The following is a 13,707-nucleotide window of genomic DNA, read 5'->3' on the forward strand; positions in this document are numbered from 1 at the left end:
TTAACTCAAAAGTTTCTCTTCTACATAGGCCTCATTCCTACCCACTGCTGGCTGGAGTCTCAGTAGTGACATTATAGCATGTTAGAGATCATGGTCATAATTTCCACTAATCTGGAATCTTTATAATTATCTGATTGTGTAGACAGTCACTTCCAAAATCTGATAAAGAAGGTCTACTTTGTAGAGCTGGTCTCCTCACTTCCCCTAAAAGCAGCATGTGAGATAAGGATTTGAGTGCAGATGGTTATTGGGTGGTCAGCTTAGAAAGCTGTGAGAAGGACCATGGAGAATAGACGGGAAAGAAGGAAAGCCACAACAAGATGTTTAAATCCACCATTTTGGGTAATTGAGATTCGATTACCCAAGTACTTTCAAGAAGTGTGTAAAACACCTCCCAGAACTGTCAACTTAAAGGGCAAGAGGCTGAGACATTTAACTGTCTTTCTTTGAGTGCATACGAACATTCAGTCTGCAGCATATGCTAACCTTGTGCAATTTTTAAATTATTTTAAAAATTTTTTTATAAACATAACCTTGTGCAATTTATAGACCTTGCAAATATTACCTCCAAGCTGATGACCTTTATTTTCCATCTGCATGGTTCTTTTTAAGGTACTAAATGCTGTTTTTAGAAAAAAAAACAAATACGTATTTATTTATTTATTTATTTAAATTTGAGAAAAGAAAGGTGCACCACACTTGGGTTGTTTCCACCTGTTGGCTATTGTGAATAGTACTGTTATGAATCTGTGCATACAAGTATTTGTTTGAATATTTGTTTGTAGTTCTTAAGGTCACATATTATGTGATTCCATTTATAGGAAACTTCTAAAATAGACACACCTTTACATGCAGAAAGCATATTAGTGGTTTCCAGGGACAGTGGGTAGGGGAGCAATGGACACAGGGTTTCCATTAGGGGTGATGAAGAGTTTCTGGAACAGGCAGAAGTAATGGCTGGACAACACTGTGAATGGATTAAATGCCTCTGAATCATACATTTTAAATATGGTTAATGACTACTTTTGGAATTGAGATTCTCACTGGGCATTTAGGGTTTCAGATACAAGTGCAAAATGATGAGTAAGCATTTCAGTGTAGAGTCTGCATCCTGAAGTAGGTGTCTAGAGTTGGGGATAAAACAGTAGAAGCCACGTGGGCCTAAATGCTACTTACACTTATGTAATTGGATGTGATCTATGTAAGGAAGAGCTTAAGAGAAAAGAGAAGATACTTCATTTGCAAGTTTTGATTACATGAAATTTTAAAGTGGAATAGAGGAGGAGTCAGTCCAGAAAATGAGAGCTCGTGGCCCCCAATCTAAACCAAAATCTAGGTGACATACAAAAGGTATTCTTAAGTTTTTTACTTAAAACATCTGCCTAAAAATCTGAGTTAGAAAATGTCATTTCTCTAGCTTAAAGATTCTCTTTGTTCGGAGGCAGCCAGAGAATAAAGACCTGGCAATGGGCTGTGCCTAACAGGGCCCTTTCCAATGCTGCAGGTGTCATACCTAGGGAGCCTCCTTGAGTTTTGAAACTTCTCTGTGTTTGTCACAATCTGAGTATCTGGGTCAAAAAATCTTTAGAAGGAGCTCCTGTGGGGTTTTCCCTTATCTTTGTTTTAGGCCATTGTGCTCTCTGATAAACAGGTGCGATGTGTCCAGACTTCTAGTACAGTAGATAATTACTCAACTCTGTTGCCTAGAATTAGACTCTGATAGCTTTATTCCACTCTGTCTTTCCCTTTTCACTCCTGTTTTCCTGGCTGAGATGCCACTTATTCTAGAAGTTTGTTTTTTTCCATTGAAATGGGTAGATACTGAGAATAGTGCATTTCTTCTCTGCCTCTTCTTTATGTCTTTGTTTTAGATCTTTCTTAATTATATCCTAGAGTAAAACCAAAGTATGGATGGATATTCTCAGAGTTAATAAAAGTGGAGAATATATCTCTTTCCCTTGTGTTCATTGCCAGTTTTACAGAACAAACATTTATAATCAAATTTTATGAGCTCAAAAGGAAAAAAACACTCTGTCAATAATTTTATATAGATATAATATATAATATAATATTTAAATAAAATATAATTATACAAATATAGTAGTCATATATAATTATATATGTAATCTATAATTTATCTATCTATACCTATCTATCTATATGTAATCTCCTCAATGGTCTCCTCAAATTCAAAACAAAAACTAAGTAAAATACCACTGGCTTTCATTTTTTTTTTTGGCATAAAAATATACTTCAGACTTATCTTGTGTATTTCTTACCCAATATCTAAAATCTGCCACTTACCCAAGGTTTGGTTTCTTTTATTGGAGAACAATATTTGAAGCAAAGATCTGTGAGTTAAGTGTGCTTGTTGTTACTGGGTTTTTTTTTAAGGTTCTCTCAATGGAAAGAGCAAGGAAATACGTGTGCATGTTGACCCCTGTAAACACATGTATCTATGTTAACTGAAATATGAGCTCATACTGATTTCTCCATCTCTAATAGGTTGTCATATGGATCATTCTAGACTTCTCTCCTTGCTTGTCTATGATCTCTCATTTCAACAACAAGAAACATGGCTCCCACCATCTACCATCTACTTAGTGCTTCAACTCCAGTATATGTGCATAGTATGTTCAGATTTGACTGACAAGATTAATGCATGCTATAGATTAAATGTTTATGTCCCCTCAAAATTCATAAGTTGAAAACCTAATCTGCAATGTGGTGGTATTTGGAGATGTGGTCTGTCGGTAGGAGGTGATTAGACCATGAGGGCAGAATCCTCATGAATAAAGTGAGTGCCTTTTATAAAAGAGACCCCAGAGGGCCACCTTACCAACTTGAGCCATCTGAGGGCTGGCTGTCTATAAACCAGGAATTGGACCCCTGCCAAATCTGCCTACACCCTGATCTTAGATTTCCAAGGCTCTCAAACTGGAGAAATAAATTTCTGTTGTGCATAAGCAACTCAGTGTGTGGTACTCTGTTATATAGAGTGGTCCAAACAGACTAACACAGCACAGAATTTCTTAAAGAAGATTTTAAAACCAGTACAACAAATTCAAACCAACCAACCAAAGAGTAGAAGACACCAACATTCAATTCCTATAAGACCTGATAGAAATAGCAATAAACATATGAAAAAATGCTTACAACCATTTTAAGCCCTTTAAATGGGTACAAACTGATCTCTTGTATACTACTGGTTTTTAGTATCTTATAAAACAAAGACCTGGACAGGATATGATGCAATACTAACAACATTTGTCACCTATTTCTTAGGGTAAGATAATTGGAAATATGACTTTAGAGAATAATTTAACAATATCCTATAGTAAGAGGTGAGCACAATTTAAGACATAGACCTTGCAAATTTTTTCCCAGTATACAAAGAGATGTTTACCAGACTGTTCTGAGTTGGGTTTCTTCTAAAAAATATTGCAGGAACTGTAGGTTTTATCAACATGCAAGAAAGAAAATGTTTGTATTTACATAGCTTTATATGGTAAGATAATGGAACTGAATGAATAAAAGCCACACATTTTGACAGTGGGTGGAAAATACTCTTTGAAGAAGTTAAAGTAAACATGATATATTTTTAAAGCACAATCATAATATATTAGTGAACTTGATTAAGGATAACTCTCCTTTTGTCTGCCCATATCTTAACAAAATGTTCTCTCTTTCACAGACTTCCAAAACCAGTGAAAAATGTAAAGAGCAGAGCATTGAAAATCAATGTGGGAAAAATTCTATTTTTATTTAATGTTATATTTTGCAGAAAATAAGTGGGTTCAGTAAAAAATACCAAAAAACATATGTTTGGATCTGATTTCTCTCTCTAGATCTTCTGAAGCAACTGGTTCTCTGCTATAAAAAATTAAGTAGTTACATTCGAAGCAAAATTATAATCATAATCAATAAAGGTAGTGGTTGAAGAGCTCTCCAATGTAACCAAGAGAAAAGAGCTAGCAAAATCATTGGTTAATATCTTTTTTTTTTTTTTGTAGGCTCCATGCCCAGCGTGGAGCCCAATGCAGGGCTTAAACTCATGACCTTGAGATCAATACCTGGGCTGAGATCAAGAGGAGGACGCTTAACCTCCTGAGCCACACCGCCACCCCACTAACTTTTTTAGTATACCCAGTTGTAGTGGTTAGTGATTTTTGTCATGATGTTTGTTAACAAAATGTTAACTTGTAAGAATTCAAATTTATTCTTAGCTGCTGTTTGGTCTTTGGGATAAAAGTGAGAATGACTTGTCCTCGTGTGACTGAGGTTTTGATATGAAAAGCCTTAAATACCATACTTATGAGAACAGCCTGGAAGTGCAACCAAGATCTAAAAACAAGTTTCTGTTATTGGGTCCTTGGCTTCCCTATCTCATGCGAGCAGTAGTTTACTCATTGAAGTTTCACTTGCAGCTGCCCTGTGGTAGGCAGGGTAAGATGACCCACAGGAAGTCATGGTGACTACACAGAGCTGAAAGTGATTGTCCCACTACTCTTCAGATCAGGTCAGACTCTTTGGTGGACATGGTTTTAAGGAATGATGGTGAGAAGGAGCTCTCACCTCCCATTTGGTGCAGTTCTAAAGGGATGCAAAGGTAGGAAGACTTCATTTTCTATTCTCAGCTTCTAGGAAGAATTCTGGGTTGAGCTTTTGGTGGGTGATGTGTAGGAACATGGATCAAATGTGTCTAGTAAAGGCTGAGGTAAGAATGAAATTTGGGATGAGTTAGCTTGCTTTTGAAGGATGGGTTCTCATGTGCGTGGGAGTAAATGTTCAAGCTGTGGAATCGTGCCCCCTTCAACATTTTTTTCAATGGGAAGACATTAACTAACCTCCAGAATATATGGAATGTGAACCAAAGAAATTGAAGGAAAGGAGAGGGAAGAAGTGGCTGGCTAAAGGTACCTGATACAGACCTCTTTTCCTGGAAATGGCCCTGTTGTGTATATTCACATGCAGAAAGCAGCTCAACACACCTTGGTTTTATTCTTGACCTGATTTGAGAGGGAAACTATGGAACTTGATCATGTAAGGAAAATTTTCTGGTCCCTCCTTTGTTTCCTGTCTTATGATAGAAATATTACTCTTTCAGGGTCCCTGGGGACCTCACTCAATTAAGCATCTGACTCTTGATCTAAGATCAGGTCTTGATTTCAGGGTAGTGAGTTCAAGCCCTGTGGCAATCCATGCTGGGGGTGGAGTGTACTTAAAAAAAAAAAGAAGGGAAAAGAAATATTACTCTTTCTTGAGACACATAAAATTATACACAAACATGTTTTGACATTGTCCCATATCTATGTGTCTTAAACACACACAAAAATTATCTGAGACTCAATGTAACCCAAGGTCACAAGTTTAGGTTTTATCTTCAGGATGTTTTGCTTAGACCTGGATCCTGGTCACGGAACAGATGGTTGTCGTAATTCTGTCAGTGTTGTTTTTCCCAGACAGAAGTAGTGATGCTATTGTTTGAGTCCATTTGTAATTATCTCTGTGTGGGCAAATATGCAAGAATGACCACTTGTTTTCCCTTTAGGAATAAAGAATGAGGGGCGCCTGGGTGGCTCAGTGGGTTAAGCCTCTGCCTTTGGCTCAGGTCATGATCTCAGGGTCCTGGGATCAAGCCTTGCATCGGGCTCTCTGCTCAGCAGGGAGCCTGCTTCCCCCTCTCTGCTTGCCTCTGTTCTTACTTGTGATCTCTCTCTCTGTGTCAAATAAATAAAAATAAAAAATATTTAAAGAAAAAGGCATAAAGAATGAGACAGAAACTAGGAAATATAGACAAACCAGACTTATTATAGGTCACATTACAACCAAAGCAGACATATCAGGCAGAATGAACAAGGGTGTGTCAGTGATTTTTTTGTCACAGTAATGGTGCATAACAAATAACCCCCTGAAACTTAATGGCTTAAAGCAATAAACATGCATAGGCTGACAAGTCTGCACTTGGGTGTGCATGGCCCTTCTGAAATTCCCTGGGATCACTCACATGTATGAAGGTCAATAATTGCTATCTGGTTAGGGATGACTTCAGCTGGGATGAATGCTACTACTTTTCTCATTTCTGGTATCTTTTATCCTCAAACAAGGTGGCCCAGCTATGTTTTCTCAGCCATGACATGAGCTCAAGAGCCTATGCTTTTAAAACATTTGCTTATATCCCATTGGACAAAGTGAGTCACAAGGCTGAAATCAAAATTGAAGAGGAAAGGAAATATATTCCATCTTTTAACGGGGGCAGCAGCGTGTCATGTAGCACTGGTGTGAATGCAAAGAAGGGTAAAGAAGAAAAGCTGTCGATGCAACAAATCTATTTGCAAGGGTAGTATACAGCAATTAAAGAGATCTCTGAAAACCATTTTGAGTTGGCCTGGCACATCAGAGATTTTAATAAATCATCACTATGCTTATGATGTAGGGCAACATTAACAGAGGTAAATTTGCTACAGAAATTGAATTCTCATTTGGTCCAAACACAGAAATGCTGACTGACATTGAAGAAGTGATAGAATCCCTTGAAAACTAAGTTCTCTTACAAGGAAACTGAAGGTTCTCATTTTATGTAGTTTCTACTCTCACACGCTTATGAATTCATGATATAAATTAAAAATTTATTTTCTTTTATTGTATTGTAGGCTTCCAGCTGACAGGAATTGTGCATGTTTTGTTCATTGCTATATTCCTAGCCTCAAAACTTATAACAGGGCCTAGCACATAGTAGACATTTAATCAATATTTGTTGACTGAATGAATGAATGAATGGATAATACTCTTGTGAACCAGAGCCATAACACATGGCTCTTACAGGACTCACTAGAATGATTTGTTCTTTTTCCAACCTTTTTTCCCTAGAAGATGTAAATTCTTCATGCATTCTTCATTCATATTCATCATATTAAATTTTAATAATAATATAATAAAATAATAATGATGTGTTATCTATTAATATTTCAATTATACCAAGCACTTAGTTCCAAGTTTTATATGTACAAAGCTGTTGAAATCATGCAGGCATATGATAAGTAACAGGAGGCGAGTACCACAAGCACCCCATTTTGTAATTTTGTTATTTATTAAAAGAGTTTATTTATTTATTTTAGAGAAAGAGAGAGAGTGTGGGGGGAGGGGCAGAGGGAGAAAATCTCAAGCAGATTCTTCACTAAGCATGGAGTCAGACACGGAGCTCCATTTCCTGACCCTGAGATCATGACTTGAGCTGGAACCAGGAGTGGGATACTCACCAGACTGAGCCACCCAGGCCCTCCCACTCCAGTTTTTATAATTTTCAAAATTAAGGCATGGAAATGGTAACAAAGATATACCCATGTTTACACAGTGTGTGACTGGAATTATAACTCAGGCAATTTCATTTACCATCATACTCATGATACCATTCTTCCAAAGGCCATTTTTCATGTCTACAAGAAAGGGGTTGAAGAATGAATCTGTTCTCTGTAAAATATTTACATTCACAGCACTAAAGATTGTGTTAATACACCAGAAGGAGCAACTGCATGGTTTGGCCCGAATCCTCCACAGAAAAACATCATCCAACTAGACCAAACAGACAATCTGAAGACCTTCCTGAAGGGGGAGCCCCAAATACTGGGGGTAAGTGAGCTTGACCTCCAAACATAGTATTTGGGAAGATAACTGTTTCCAGAGAGGAGAAGAGTTGTCCTTTGTGGCTCCTGAGGTATGATTAACTCTGTCATAAACTGACCTCCATAAACCTCACTGTGGCAGGAAATAGATTTTTCAAAAATCAGAGGTCCTGTAATCTGAAAGGAAAATGCATTTCTCTAGTGAGAAGGGAAAAAGAAAGTTATCATAAAACCTTTCTAAACAACCTTGAACTTGAGAAAAGGCCATAGACTTCTAGGGGTTTCATCCTGGGAGCCTTTTCAAAACCAGGAGATGGGAAATAGCTCTGTGTAGAGACCACAAAACCACTTCTTAGAAACCTGTGTGCTTCCTACTCTGAGCATCTTCTTTTTCACTCCCCAGGTGGCTCAGATCCTGATTGGTTTGATGAAAGTGTGCCTATTTGCTATAGGTCTGCGTTTTCATTCTTCTGACTTTTCCCATTGGTGTTATTCCCTAGCCATGGACTCAGGATATCTCATATGGGGATCCTTATTTGTGAGTATGTTGGAATATCTCAACTTCCTCAGTGGTAGAATTCTGGGAATATTTCTTCCAGCCTTCTCTTTCAAAAACCAATGACTCGATCTGGGATTTTACATCTTAGAGCAAAATATGTGACCTAAATGCTTTGGGGTTCTGTTGAACTTTGGTTTGGGGGAAGTACAAGTGCGGGCTCACAAGGTTGAGTAGATGCTTCCATTTTTAGTTCTTTGTGTCTGGAGCTGTGTCTATTGCTGCTGGAAGAAACATGACATTAAACCTGGTAAGTATTTCCCTGGGCCCAAAGCAACAGCAGAATCAGAAGTGCTCTATATCAAGACAAAGGAAATAATCTCCAATTCTCTGAATTATCTGGGCTCTATGGGGGTCATGGCAAATTCTTCCATGAGGAAACTAAGGTTTGACTTACTTTTTCAGCCCTACTGTCTGATACTCCATCCCTAGGATTGATTTGTGAATACAGAATCCAATGCTTCAGCCCATCTTTCTTAGACTTAGGAAAATTATTTGAGAATGTGTCTTCAAACCCTTCAAAATAAGTGAATGTTTTTGTGTTTCCCAAAGGGAGGAAGAGCATGGAACAGAAGGATGTAGGTGACACTGATTATTCTCTTCCAGATCAAAGGCAGCCTGGGAGTGAACATACTCAGTGCTGTGGTTGGGGGAGTAGGGATAATCTTGTCAACAGTAGAACTGACTGTGGTACATGGATTGGAAAAAAGTTGTCTTATTCTTGTAAGTGTTTTTGAGCTAGTTTTATTTTCTGAAGTTATCTTTCTATTATCCTAAATATACATTAGTCTGAGATGACTGTCTCTCAGTTGATCCCGGCTTATCATCACAAGCAGTAAGACCTGGGACTTTGATCTCACAGGGAGAATTTTCAGCCCCTTTTTGGCTGGGACCTACAAGGATTTTTTCTCGCATTCTTCACTGAACACAGTGATGTTAGAAGATTGATCATGAGGATCTTTCTTCAAAGCCTCCAGATTCGAGTTCAGAGCTGACTCAGAAAGCTCTGTGTCATATGCGGGTGGGGCGGGGAGAGTCAGGGCCTCCAAACCAAGATGCTCAGAGCCTCGGGGGTGTATGTGGTGTAAGGAAAGAACAACGATATCACTTTCATAGACTTGGAGGTTCTCTGCTCTTTAGATGAGAAAAAAGTACAAATTCACACAGGGAGTTATTATAAGAAAATAACTTGAAGTGGGCAACAGAGAGAATTTCTAAGCCAAGAAAACTAAGGAAACACATCTGATTTAATCTAAATTTGTCCTGCATTTATGACGGTCTAGAGCAGACTCCTCTCAGCCGTTTTAGGATTTTCTTTTTAATTTTTCTTCTTTTGGTTTGTTATGGGACAGAACGTACCTGTTTCTTTAATGGAGAATGAGAAGATTGGAATCAGAGAATCCAGGGCCAAGGGAAGTATTCATCTATTAATTATATTCCTTTTCTTTCCCCCCTTCTCTCCCCTTGTGGAAACGGCTTCTTTTTAGAGGGCACTTGAGATTGGGCTACTAGTCCTCTCCCTGCTGGAAGTCAGCATTGCTATCTCTCTCTCTGTGTTTGGGTGCAAGGTGACCTGCTTTGTCACACAGGTAAGCGTTCAGGACCTGAGGGAGTCTTCACGTTTGTCATGTGATGCTGAGTCTGTGTTCCTGTTTCTCTCACTATGTCTCTTCTCTCTGAACCAATGAGAAGGATAAAGAAGCAGAGTGCAGGAAAGATTGTTGTGTATGTGACTTCTTCCTGAAATTGGAAGAGACAATAGAACACAGAGATAGACCTATGGCAGATGTTTCTGGGAGCCTCATAGATCTTGCTAGATATTGATTTTTATCTAGTGGGGGTATAAGGCCCTGAAAAAGGAATATTGAACTCTCAGGTCCCAGGATACAGAAAAGAATTAGGGGTCCCCAGGATGAATTGAATCCCTCTAGCTGGAAGAGTATGTGAATAACACTATATATTTTTCTCAATCTCCACAGGTGGTGGTTATTCAGCCAAACAATGACAAGGTGCCCTCAGTAATGGCCCCTTATGAACATATTTATGAGGACCTGAAGTTTTAACAAGATAGTTCCTGCTTTTAGAAAAATTATTCATTGAGTATCACTAGGTCAATAATAACCTGCCTGCCAGAAAGCAGTCACATTTGTGCATGGGAACATAGTTATTACAAAACCAAATAAAATACATTTTTCCCTCTATTGATGCTGATTGTGGTTTTTGGATCCCATCCTCCCACATCATCCCATAATCAATCATATGGCAGGGATGCACAGTATCATTTCTCATGATAACTTTTTTTTTAAAGATTTTATTTATTTATTTGACAGAGATCACAAGTAGGCAGAGAGGAAGGCAGAGAGAGAGGAGGAAGCAGTCTCCCCACGGAGCAGAGAGCCCGATGTGGGGCTCGATCCCAGGACCCTGGGATCATGACCTGAGCCGAAGGCAGAGGCTTAACCCACTGAGCCTCCCATGAGCCCCACTTCTCATGATAACTTTTAATCGAACTATACCACACATACAGAAAAGAGTATAGATCATTGTAACAGCTGGTCAATTTTTTTTAATTTTTGTTTTTAAATAATCTCTACACCTAACATAGGCCCCAAACTTACAACCCAGAGATCAAGAGTCGCATGCTCTACCAATTGAGCTAGCCTGGCATCTCCAATGTTTAGATGGATAGAAAGTAAACATCCTTATGTAACCAGCACTTGTATCAATGAGTAAACATTACCAAAATTTTGGAAGACTGTGAATGCCCCCTTTCATTCACTAAGATTCCCCAGGGTAAGTGCAATCTTGACTTTTACTACTCATATGGGTTTTATCTGTCTTTGAATTTTATAGAATGGAATCTTGCAATACGTGTAACTGAGTATATATCCAGGATATGGCTCCTTTTTTCTAACATGTTTGTGAACTTCATTCATGCTATTGCCAGTGACAAAATGTCTTTACTTCTACTGCTGCAAGATAGTGTATTGTAAGATTTATAGAACAATCTATTATCTATTTAAGTATTGATGAATATTTGGGATGCTTCTCTTTGGGATGAATAGTGTTGTGCATGAAAAATGTATCTATATACTTTGGTACAGGTATGTGTAAAATTCTATTGTGTATAGACATAGCAATAGAATTTCTAGGTCATATCCAAAAAGCATATAATACATATAGGCCTTCTAGAAGTGCCTGAAGTCCAGTCATTGAACATTTTCACCTTGATAAATGTGATTTTCATTTTAATCATTTTGATGTAGTTGTATCACATTGTAATAATTTTAATACTATTTATTCTATAACAGCTTTAGATTTATTTTTTATTTATAATTTTTTTTATTAACATATAATGTTTTACTAGCCCCAGGGGTACAAGTCTGTGAATCTCTGGGTTTACACACTTCACAGCACACACCATAGCACATACCTTCCCCAATGTCCACAACACAACCACATTCTCCCTACCCCCCACCCTGGCAACCCTCAGTTTGTTTTGTGAGATTAAGAGTCTCTTATGGTTTGTCTCCCTCCCAATCCCATCTTGTTTCATTTTTTCCTTCCCTACCCCCAAACATCCCAAGTTGCCTCTCAAATTCCTCATATCAGGGAGATCATATGATAAAATTGTCTTTCTCTGATTGACTTATTTCGCTCAGCATAGTACCCTATAGTTCCATCCACGTCGTTGCAAATCGCAAAATTTCGTTTCTTTTGATGGCTGCATTGTATTCCATTGTATTATATACCACATTTTCTTTATCCATTCATCTGTTGATGGACATCTAGGTTCTTTCCATAGTTTGGCTATTGTGGACATTGCTGCTATAAACATTCAAGTGCCCGTGCCCCTTTGGATCATTACTTTTGTATCTTTAGGGTAAATACCCAGTAGTGCAATTGCTGGGTCATAGGGTAACTCTATTTGCAACTTTTTGAGGAATCTCCATGCTATTTTCCAGAGTGGTTGCACCAGCTTGCATTCCCACCAATAGTGTAGGAGGGTACCTCTTTCTCTGCATCCTCGCCAGCATCTGTCATTTCCTGACTTGTTAATTTTAGCCTTTCTGACTGGTGTGAGGTGGTATCTCATTGTGGTTTTGATTTGTATTTCCCTGATGCCAAGTGATGTGGAGCACTTTTTTTGTGTCTTTTGGCCATCTGGATGTCTTCTTTGCAGAAATGTCTGTTCATGTCCTCTGCCCATTTCTTGATTGAATTATTTGTTCTTTGGGTGTTGAGTTTGCTAAGCTCTTTATAGATTTTGGATACTAGCCCTTTATCTGCTATGTCATTTGCAAATATCTTCTCCCATTCTGTCAGTTGTCTTTTGTTTTGTTAACTGTTTCCTTTGCTGTGCAAAAGCTTTTGATCTTGATGAAGTCCCAATAGTTCATTTTTGCCCTTGCTTCCCTTGCATTTGGCAATGTTTCTAGGAAGAAGCTGCTGTGGCTGAGGTCGAAGAGGTTGCTGCCTGTGTTCTCCTCAAGGATTTTGATGGATTCCTTTCTCACATTGAGTCTTTCATCCATTTTGAGCCTATTTTCTTTTTTTTTTTTTAAGATTTTTATTTATTTATTTGACAGACAGAGCTCACAAGTAGGCAGAGAGGCAGGCAGAGAGATAGGTGGAGGCAGGCTCCCTGTGGAGCAGAGAGCCCGATGCGGGGCTCGATCCTAGGACCCTGGGATCATGACCTGAGCTGAAGGCAGAGGCTTTAACCCACTGAGCCACCCAGGCACCCCTTGAGCCTATTTTCATGTGTGGTGTAAGGAAATGGCCCAGTTTCATTTTTCTGCATGTGGCTGTCAAATTTTCCCAACACCATTTGTTGAAGAGACTGTCTTTTTTCCATTGGACATTCTTTCCTACTTTGTCAAAGATTAGTTGACCATAGAGTTGAGGGTCTATTTCTGGGCTTTCTATTCTATTCCATTGATCTATGTGTCTGTTTTTGTGCCAGTACCATGCTGCCTTGATGATGACAGTTTTGTAATAGAGCTTGAAGTCTGGAATTGTGATGCCACCAACTTTGGCTTTCTTTTTCAACATTCCTCTGGCTATTTGAGGTCTTTTCTGGTTCCAACAGCTTTAGATTTATTAAAAAAAAATCAAGAAGATAGTAAAGAGAGTTCCCATACATCCCAAATCAGTTGACTTCTTATATTAATATAGAATGAACCATATTGATTCATTATCATTAAATTAATGATACATTATCATTACCTTAAGCATTATTATTATTCAGATTTCTTTAGTTTTTGGCCAGTGCCCTTTTCCTGTTCTATGATCCCACCCAGGACACCACATTTATTAGCTGTCATGTTTCCTTAGGCTCCTCTTGGCTGTGGCTATTCATGAGACTTCGTTTTCAATAGCCTTGAGAGTTCTGTGGAATACTGGTCAAGTATTTTGTAGAATGTCCCTTAACTGGAATTTATCTGATATTTTTCTCAGGATTACACTAGAGTTTTGAGTTTTGGGGAGGAAACACTCAGAAGCAAAATATCATTCTTATAACCAATC

At 38.3% G+C, this 13,707-nt stretch overlaps 1 protein-coding gene across 4 annotated transcripts; it reads left to right on the plus strand.

Annotated features, from left to right (window-relative positions):
* The first annotated feature begins 4,445 nt into the window (after positions 1–4,445).
* On the plus strand, positions 4,446–10,368 carry LOC125079126 (membrane-spanning 4-domains subfamily A member 4A-like). 4 transcript variants are annotated; one of them, XM_047692545.1, is made up of 7 exons: positions 4,446–4,609; positions 7,494–7,629; positions 8,026–8,160; positions 8,372–8,428; positions 8,785–8,901; positions 9,666–9,767; positions 10,158–10,368. In XM_047692545.1, the coding sequence occupies exons 1-7, from the start codon at positions 4,539–4,541 to the stop codon at positions 10,239–10,241; spliced, it is 702 nt and encodes a 233-aa protein (XP_047548501.1). In that variant the 5' UTR covers positions 4,446–4,538; the 3' UTR covers positions 10,242–10,368. The 4 variants fall into 4 exon arrangements, with proteins under 4 accessions (XP_047548501.1, XP_047548502.1, XP_047548504.1 ...); XM_047692546.1 differs by having other exon boundaries at positions 7,520–7,629; XM_047692548.1 differs by lacking the exon at positions 8,785–8,901.
* The last annotated feature ends 3,339 nt before the right edge of the window (positions 10,369–13,707 follow it).

Source organism: Lutra lutra, chromosome 10 (assembly GCF_902655055.1).
Source record: "Lutra lutra chromosome 10, mLutLut1.2, whole genome shotgun sequence".
Classification (NCBI taxonomy): domain Eukaryota; kingdom Metazoa; phylum Chordata; class Mammalia; order Carnivora; family Mustelidae; genus Lutra; species Lutra lutra.

What these genes read in the sequence shown, in the direction of transcription:
- LOC125079126 (XM_047692545.1), top strand. Translation starts at nt 4,539, where the DNA reads ATGGTTTTAAGGAATGATGGTGAGAAGGAGCTCTCACCTCCCATTTGG. An exon ending in AGTTCTAAAGGGATGCAAAG is followed by an intron (nt 4,610 to 7,493) that starts GTAGGAAGACTT and finishes TTACATTCACAG; the next exon opens with CACTAAAGATTGTGTTAATA. An exon ending in TCATATGGGGATCCTTATTT is followed by an intron (nt 8,161 to 8,371) that starts GTGAGTATGTTG and finishes TTCCATTTTTAG; the next exon opens with TTCTTTGTGTCTGGAGCTGT.